The sequence below is a fragment of the Chanodichthys erythropterus genome, chromosome 21 (assembly GCF_024489055.1).
Source record: "Chanodichthys erythropterus isolate Z2021 chromosome 21, ASM2448905v1, whole genome shotgun sequence".
NCBI lineage: Eukaryota > Metazoa > Chordata > Actinopteri > Cypriniformes > Xenocyprididae > Chanodichthys > Chanodichthys erythropterus.
In genome coordinates, this window is record NC_090241.1 from 37,043,528 (window position 1) to 37,053,140 (window position 9,613).

The following is a 9,613-nucleotide window of genomic DNA, read 5'->3' on the forward strand; positions in this document are numbered from 1 at the left end:
TTCCAACAGGTTTGGAACGACAGTAAATGATGACAGAATGATAATTTTGAGGTGAATCTTTCTCAAAAGGGGTTTTTCCTCATGCAGTGACGTCAGAGAAGGACATTTTTGGTTCCCTAAAGAACCTTTTTCAGTGATCAGTTCTTAAAAGAACAATTTTTTTCTTAGTGTGAATGACATTTTTAATGACCCAAAGAAGCTTTTTCCACTACAAAGATCGTTTTGTGCAATGGAAATGTTAGAAACCATAGAAGAACCTTTATTTTTAAGAGTGCATGGCATAGTTTGGGACCTTTAAGATAAAGTTGGAGAGTTTGTCGGATGCTGCTGTGGCTCCAGCATCTGCACCATGTGAAACAGCCGGACTGCCTTGCGTCATATTGACCGATCTCGTGTTGTCTTGTGACCCGTTTGGTTTGGATGGTTTAGGGTTACAGTGCTGGGGTCATTGGGACAGAGGTGAGGGTTTGGACTTCGCTCCACAGCCGCTTGGGCAGCCCCGGCTCGACGTGGCACTGTAAGTGTCGCATGTTTATTTGTTCGCGCTAATGATTAACTCCAGCAGGGCTATATATGCTTCAGTGAGGAGCGTGTGCATGTGCACCAGAGAGCCTCTCACCTTCACCTCCTCCCTCCCCTCGAGCGCGTGTGCATGTGTGACAGAGAGAGGCTTGACGCGGTCATTGGTGCGTCCCTTAAACGTGTCACAACTTTTGATGGATTACCCCACTTCTGAGTGCTCAGGTGCGGCTCACTTCTCTCCGTCCACTCACTAGTGCGCGTCTCTCCAAACCTGCCCGAACAGAGTCAAAGCAAAGTCAACATGCTCTCAGAGTCGTTCTCGTGGCTGCACCTGTGCAGTTTCGTGTCCGCGGTGCTGTCCACGCTGGTGGTGCTGAGCGCGCTCACGGCGAAGGGAACGAGCGCGGCCACCACGGGCTGCCCGAAGTGCGGTATGCCGGCGATGGAGAAGGGCGCGGAGGAACGTTACCTGGTCGAGATAGCCAAACAGCAGATTCTGAACAAGCTTCACCTGCGGGAGAGGCCGAACATCACGCAGACGGTGCCGCGGGCCGCGCTCATGACGGCGCTGAGGAAGCTGCACGCGGGTCGCCTCAGACAGGACGGAACCCTGGAACTGGACAACAACTTACCGAACTCGCGCACGAGTAACCAGGCATACGAGATAGTCAGCTTCGCCGATGTCGGTGAGTACAGAAACATTCTTAAAACGTTCATTGAAAACTGGAACCCAGAAGTTATCATCATCGCCAAACTTTATTCCAGAAACCTTAATAGAACGTTAGTTCGATGTTATCTGGTTTCAAAACGCCAGAAACATGATTACTTCGTTCATTGAACGTTTCTGAAATGTTTTACTTGGATGTTTATCCAACATTGTTCAAATGTTACTATTGTTTCCGAACGTTCAGAGAAATGATACAATGGAATGTTTTCTTAACGTTCAGAATCAAGAAAAAAACGTTTGGAACGTTCAGGAAAGTAACATTTGCAATATTTTTCTATTGGTTACTGTGACTCTAAATCGTTCATTAAAAAAGCCCCTCTGTCAATAAAGCATTTTATATACATATTTACAAACTTAAATATTAGAATGTTGTTCCATACAGGGATATTATAGTTAACTAAAACTAAAACCATAAAAATTGTTATTAAATTATAACTTCAAATAAAATATGAAATAAAAAATATTTCAGCTGGTGACTAATGCAACTTATCTCATTTTCATTTAGTTTGACTTGATGTACTTGAAAATAACTAATCCTAAAATAAAAATTAGTTTAAATTAATTTTAATGTGTGAATAAACACAGTCTGTTATGCTGCTGATATTTGTTAAAATGTGTTGGGTTAAAAACAACCCAAGTTGGGTTGAAAATGGACAAACCCAGCGATAGGGTTGTTTTAACCCAGCAGTTGGGTTAAATGTTTGCCCAATGCACTGGGCAGTTTTATTTAACTCAACTATTGTTTAAAAATGAACCCCAAAAAAAGTTGGAAGTTGGAAATTAAAAATCAGACACATAATTACCAGAGGCAACAATAATAATCAAAAGGTGAACATTTATTAAATAAGAAATTTAATAAATGTTTATTGTTTCATTATTATTCATTAAACTTATTAATGAATGTTAATTTCCAACATACTTTGGGTTCATTTTAAGCAAGAAATATATATTTTTAAACAACAGATGCGTTAAATAAAACTAGCGATTGTTTTAACCGAGCAGTTGGGTTAAATGTTTGCCCAACCTGCTGGGTTAAAACATCCCAATTGCTGGGTTAAAACAACCCATTAGCTGGGTTAAAGCATCCCAATTGCTGGGTTAAAACATCCCAATTGCTGGGTTAAAACATCCCAATTGCTGGGTTAAAACAACCCATTAGCTGAGTTAAAACATCCCAATTGCTGGGTTAAAACATCCCAATTGCTGGGTTAAAACAACTCATTCGCTGGGTTAAAACATCCCAATTGCTGGGTTAAAACATCCCAATTGCTGGGTTAAAACAACCCATTAGCTGAGATAAAACATCCCAATTGCTGGGTTAAAACAACCCATTAGCTGAGTTAAAACATCCCAATTGCTGGGTTAAAACATCCCAATTGCTGGGTTAAAACAACTCATTCGCTGGGTTAAAACATCCCAATTGCTGGGTTAAAACAACCCATTAGCTGAGTTAAAACATCCCAATTGCTGGGTTAAAACAACCCATTCGCTGGGTTAAAACATCCCAATTGCTGGGTTAAAACAACTCAATTGCTGGGTTAAAAAACATCCCAATTGCTGGGTTAAAACAACCCAATTGCTGGGTTAAAACAACCCAATAGCTGGGTTAAAACATCCCAATTGCTGGGTTAAAACAACCCATTCGCTGGGTTAAAATCCAGCATTTTTTAGAGAGTATCATTGTGATTTATTATCCTAACCCCTCTGGTTTGGCGTCGTTTTACGGTTTAGTGCACTTTGTTATTTACCTGCAGTGGCGAATGAATTCTCAGATTCACAGACATTCCTCTTCTAAACACTCCTGTCTGATTTCTCTCCAGATGACGAGGTCTCAGGCGGTTTCGACACCAGTCTGTCATTCCAGTTCCTGCAGGAGAAAGGTCACAGCGTGCAGGTGCTGCAGTCGTCTCTGTGGCTGTACGTCCGGCCGGCTGACGGCGCTCATCCAGGCGGGCGCGTGAACGCCGAAATCTATCTGTCGACCGCCGCCAATCGCACTCTGCTGCTCCAGAGGAGCGTGGAGGTGTCGCGGGGCGGCTGGCACACCTTCCCCGTCACCGCCACCTTGCAGGCCTTCCTGGACGGAGGCCAGCGGCGTCTCCGTCTAGAGGTGCACTGCGAAGACGGCGGACGCAACCTGTGTAGCCGCGACGCCTCCGGCGAGCACCAGCCCTTCCTGGTGGCGCAGGTGCGCCTGCGCGAAGACCCCTCCACACACGCCCTGAGCAAGCGCTCGCTGCGGTGCGGCGACGACGTGAGCGTGTGCTGCAAGAAAGACTTGTACATCAAGTTCCGCGACATACAGTGGCAGGACTGGATCATTGCGCCGGAGGGCTACCACATGAACTACTGCATGGGACAGTGTCCGCAGCATTTGTCCGGGTCGCCCGGCATCGCCTCCTCGTTTCACGCCACCGTCTTCAGCCAGCTGAAGGCCAACGGCATCCAAACGGCCGTGTCGTCCTGCTGCGTGCCCATCCAGAGACGCCCGCTCTCCATGGTCTACTTCAACTCTCAGCACACCATCGTGAAGACCGACGTCCCGGACATGATCGTCGAGTCCTGCGGGTGCACATAGAGAACAATCGCAGGGCACAACAAACTTTCCATGCATTAGCAGTACACTTATTTATCTGCTTTATCATGAGAGGTGAAACACCTTCTAATCAAGGCTTTCTGTCTAAGCAAAGCACATGCATTCTAGTTTTTTATGAGCCCAGTCTCTTGGTACTACAGCACGGGTTCGTGCTTTCATTTTGCATTCTCTTTATTGCCAGAAATGACCTTTTACATGCATCTGATATGCATTTTTTGCATGCATATGATATGAAATCTACACACCCAACCAATTCTACCCAACGGGTAAATTTTGTGTACCAGATGCATGAATGAAAAAATAAAATGCGAAATGAAAACATGAACTATGCTATAGATACGCAGCACCAGGAGATTAGTCAGGCAGGTTTTTATAGAGGTTCAAATACTCAGGGAAATCAAAGCACACTGGCCTGACTCGGCACGGTTGCCCAACACGACGGGTAAACATTTAGATATTGCCACACGTCCCAGAAAAGGTCTGACAGTAGATGAAAGTGGCACATCACATCGCTTTGTATCTTTGTCATGTTTTCCAGTAAAACTCTAAACATTCATAAATCAGGATACATTTACTTGAGAAGCAATTTGAGTGGAGACAAAATTAAGTGAGTTTATGCTTAAAACAAGGGGAAACAAAATTGCTTGTCAATGTATCTTGATTTAAGATTCTCAAAAACACTGAGAAAGATATGTTTTTGCATGCAATGCAGTATCTTTCTCTCATAATAGCTCACTTTTGACTGTTTACGCTGAGCACCAGCAAATGCAACTAAACATATGTAGTACTGGCTTTCTTTTCAAGCTGCTTATTCAGTTCAAACAGACACACTTACTTTTGTAATATTAATAATAATAATGTTTTATTTATATAGCGCCTTTGCAAAAGCTGTACAATTAATGTACGATAATCTACAAACAGTACAATACTCTACATTGTACATGTTACAAGTGTATTTTTGCCATGTTTTGGTGTGTATTTTGTCTTGTGTCTTATGTTGTTTCGTTTGAAGCACTTCCTAGGGATGCATATCAGTGTGGGGAATCACTGCATCGGACGGGGTTTGGGCTCACAGCATTCTGCAACTGCACTTTATATGTTATTTTGCGTAGTTAGTACGAATCAAGTCAAGCAAATCAAATCAAATACATGTGCTTTGTTTATTTTTGCTTCGACAAAAATAATACTGTAACTTGCGGCACAATATTAACGCTCTTAGACGGAGCAGTAACTCACTGAGATTCTATAATTTTTTAATAAAGGAATATTTTCTTATAAGTGGTGGGAGAGCTTGGAAATGTGTACTGTATTGTACGATGTAATTTTTAAGAATGTGTGATTTTAAAAATAAAAAATAAAAATTTTGCCTACTACTTCTTTGCCTGCTTTAATGCTAAACTAAATAAAGATTTGAATAAGAACAAAGGTCACATCAAAAATCAATAGACCAAACAAACCCTGATGTTTGCCATGTTCTTCTGTATCACTTTCATCAGAGCGATATTACAATAATTCACCGTTTCCATGTCATACAGTCTCTTATCGCTTGACAAGTAATTGATCATCGCTCTCAGAAAAACGCTGTAATTCTCTGAAGGTAATCAATAATGTCTAAAAGGCAAAGAGCGTGTTTGCTTGGGCAAATAATTGAAGTGGTTTTTACAGATGTCTATATTTGACGAGTAAACAACAGTAACAGTTTTCTGGCACGACTTCAACAGGTGGAGTAAGGGCTGTCCATCATAAAAAATTTATTTGTTTGCTTTAGCTGCAAACGTGACATCAAACAGAGACATAAACATAAACTCACCAAACGCAAATATTGCTGTCAACAGTCGAGGTACAAGGGCGTCCGAAGCAACCTGGAAATAAACAAAGTTTTAGGATTTTGAAACAAATAAAAGTTCTGATGTTCAATGAAGATTTTTCTGTACAGAAGATCAATGTTCCAACGATGCCGTTATTAAAGCAAAAGAGACGTGCATCTAACACAGAGTCATTCTCACATTCTCACTTCTCAAAAAGTGCATTAAATCAAAATGCAAAAGAGATGCATTTCAGAAGCTCCAGCGATCTCAGACTTTTGGACCTAACTGTACGTGAGACATAACTTGACACGGCCAGAGAACGATAAACTCTTTGGCAGTTCTCGTCAGCTTGTGTACAGAACAGCTGAATTTTGTCCCTGACTGATGCACCTGCATGCGTGATCTGATATGCGACTGTGACTCGGATCGCCCGTTTGCACTGATTTCAGCAGGTCAAATAAATCTTGCCATGTTGAAAAGGGTGTCGTTCATTACACTTTGGAAACACAATGCTAAAATGCCGCTGAGGTAAATCTGAGAGCAGAGCAATGCCTTCATATTAGTACATTATAACTCAGTTATTATTATTATTTGCTCATGAATCAACCTCAAACAAGTACTGTATGTTGGCTTTACAATAAAGCATCAACACTATCTGAAGGGTTCTTAATGTTAAAGTCGGCATGAAAGGGAAGTTACGCTAATCTTTTCGTACTTAAAGTGACGCATATCGAGTGAAACGCTTCTCAAACAAGAACAAATGTAGGGCGGGGCTTGATTTTGTCTGTGGGGAATTGATTGGATGGTTGTGGTTTGCTATTGGTGGATCTCACTGCCCTGTCCTCGTCATCAGAGAAAAGAAGAGATGCTGAAAGAGGGAGGAGAAGATATTCTGAATCAAGAATACCATGAATTTAAAACAATAATGATGTGCAACGATAAATCATTAATTAAAAATTTTGATTTCATGGTGACTTTAAAGGGGTCATGAACTGCGTTGTTTTATAATGTTTCCTGGGGTGCTCTTATAATGTTAGTTTGCTTTTTACATAAAAATGGTCATAATTTAGAAATAAAAGGCATTTTTTCCTGCCGCTCTGTTTTAAGGGGCGTGTCTCTGTGAGACTTCAGTGTAAACGCCCACTGCTGTGATTGGCTGACATATTTGCCTATGAAATAGCTCAGTATTACTCTCTCTTTTACCACGTTTACCACAGCTCTCAAGGTTAACTAATCATGAAAAGTGTTGATTATTTAGATCTGTGGCATTATATTGAGATCGCGGCATGAAATGTTGCAGTGATGAACGTTGTAGTCGATCACAGACGTGTTGTTGAGCTCATGAAAGCAGTGATCTCATCATTGAAACTCAATAACGAATGCTTTCATCATAACTCACAGTGCAAACGTGATGTAAATAAGAGATTCGTTGAATAAAACGGTAGTCCAGAACTGCTAAACTCTGTTTGATTGACAGCTCCAGTGATTGTAAAGGGAGCGTTCTTTGATCACTTTCTATATATAATTTAATCCCTGTTTAGATAACAGATTATTTTCATCCTACTGAGAGAAACCAGGTGAAGTTGAGCGTTTAGTCGCTGGTTTGATTTACTGACACACAGACGAAGATCATGTGACTGTACATGAATCATTAATATCAGATCAGGCATTAGAATGAACACAGTTACTGACATGTTGCATTACTGTCGAGTTCATATCGTAAAAGTCGGAAATGCGATTGATTTATCAAAGAATCCACAGTGAAATGAACCGAATACAAATAAATAAAGCTCAACTGAGACATTCACATTGTTGAAAATAATAATCATATTCCTGCATTAGGATCCTTTGAAAGGTAATGTTATTTCAGTCCTGTATCGCTCTTCTCTCCTAACACACCAGTGGGCGGAGCTAATGCTGCAATGATGAAGTGGGCGTTGATTTCTTCTGCGGAGGCGGAGTTTCACTTATCTATAGACACATTCCGGGACGAGTCGTTCTCTGGGTCTGGTGTCAATAAAAGCTTTTATTGGACTAACAAGGAAGTTTTCAGTTCTGAAACTGAACAGGATATTCTTATAGTACGATGAGCTCTTATATATCATAAGCTCAAGGAAAAGTTGATTTCTCAATTCATGACCCCTTTAAGATTTATTTAACTCATTAGCTTTGTACAGAGTTTTTCACTGCACTTTGTTGTATATATGTTTAAGTGAGAGAGTGTGTGTGTGTGTGTGTGTGTGTGTGCATAAGTGAATGTGCACAAAAGCAGGAAGCAGCATGCTTTGTTCTTTTAATTCAAAGACGTTTATGTTCCAGTGAAACCTAGTGACTTACTGATACACTGACATACTAACCCACAGACCCACTGAATTACTGTAATCCTGCATCCATAAACACACAAACACACACACACACACACACACACACACCCTATGCGCTGATAATCTGCACGCAGTCTGAGGTGTAAGATGTGTCCTCATGAATGTCATGACCCGCTCGGAGACTCTTACGGGACATACAGAACCAGGTTAGGTGACGTTGTCTTCACCCGGTGAAATGCTCAGGGTTTAAACATTCAATTAACTGATTCCTCATCCTGAGAGAACAGGAAACACAAGACAACTAAAGCACAGTCTGTGCCCGAAATGCCTTTATACAATCAGCAGCATCACTAAAGTAAACATTAAAAGTCCAGCAAATATGATGAAGACAGAAAGAAATGTTGAAATCTGCTGCCATAGAATAAGAATATGTTTAATAAAAATTATATATTTGTTTTGTAATCTCATCTACAGTGACCCCAAAATGCATATAAATGTCTGAATGTCACAACAAGTGTCATTTATTGTAAAGAAACATTCACAAACACACTTTCCAGATAAAAACATTCGACAGGCAGAAGTTTGTTGGGTTTTAAATGATAAATCAATAGATGAAGACAGTCAGTATTGTGTTAGTTTGTGGTAAGTAGATGATGTTTTTTACATTAAGTACATTAACTAGTTCTCTTTTGAGGAGAACTAACTTCTTAAATCCACTAAATATCACCAAACCACAAGCTGATTCAGACACGATGAAGAAATGTGACATTATTAGATAGTAAAGTTCCTGATACAGACATTTATGAGAGTGACTTTACTTTTTGGGATCACTGTATATGGAAAATATCAAGAGGTCCCATGCAAAATGTTTATGTGCATTTGTGCATTCCCACAATGCAGTGCGTCAGACACTTCAAATAACTTAAATCCACGAGCTGATCCTATTACTGTAGACCCCATTACCTGAAATATCCACTCAGTTACATCACATTTAGAGCACGAGCTCCAGCAACCTCTCATGTGACGTGACCGGCGGTCACTAGATAACAACGCTTGTGTTGTGAACTCAGATCAGCCAATTTCCAGTGTTTAAATTCAAATCAAAGAAAACAAAATACGTGAAAATGTCTCACAGTGAAAGTTGTCAATTATAATCAGATTAAAATCAGAAAGCGTTTTCATTTAAAACAACAAGGACTGTATCAGGAGTTTATAATTTAATTCAAACTCAACTGTTACTGGTTAAGATGTGCATGAAATATTTACTTTTATGCATTTGGTATTTTTATCCAAAGCGACTTACATTGCATTGAAGGTATACTGGAAATCAAACACATGACCTTGGAGTGTTGGATGGATGGATGAATGGATAGACTGATAGATAGATAAGTGGATTGATGGATGAATTAATGGATGATGGATGGATGATGGATAGATACATGGATGGATGGATGGATGGAAGAGTGGGTGGGTGCATGGATATGTAACCCCTCTACCCAGGTTCTACTCGCCCCACTCTGTGCAGGCCTCGAACCCGGGTCTCCGGTGTGGGAGTTGGATGCTCTAACAAGGAGGCTAAAGGCAACAAGGAGGCTAAAGGCAACCTCTAGCATCAGTCGCTAGATAGATAGATAGA

General features: G+C 40.8%; 1 protein-coding gene across 1 annotated transcript; it reads left to right on the forward strand.

The window, feature by feature from the left end:
• The first annotated feature begins 612 nt into the window (after window positions 1-612).
• Window positions 613-5,233, forward strand: LOC137010998 (inhibin beta B chain). The gene is made up of 2 exons (XM_067373541.1): window positions 613-1,208; window positions 3,070-5,233. Exons 1-2 carry the CDS (start codon window positions 824-826, stop codon window positions 3,825-3,827), a joined length of 1,143 nt encoding a protein of 380 aa, XP_067229642.1. The 5' UTR covers window positions 613-823; the 3' UTR covers window positions 3,828-5,233.
• The last annotated feature ends 4,380 nt before the right edge of the window (window positions 5,234-9,613 follow it).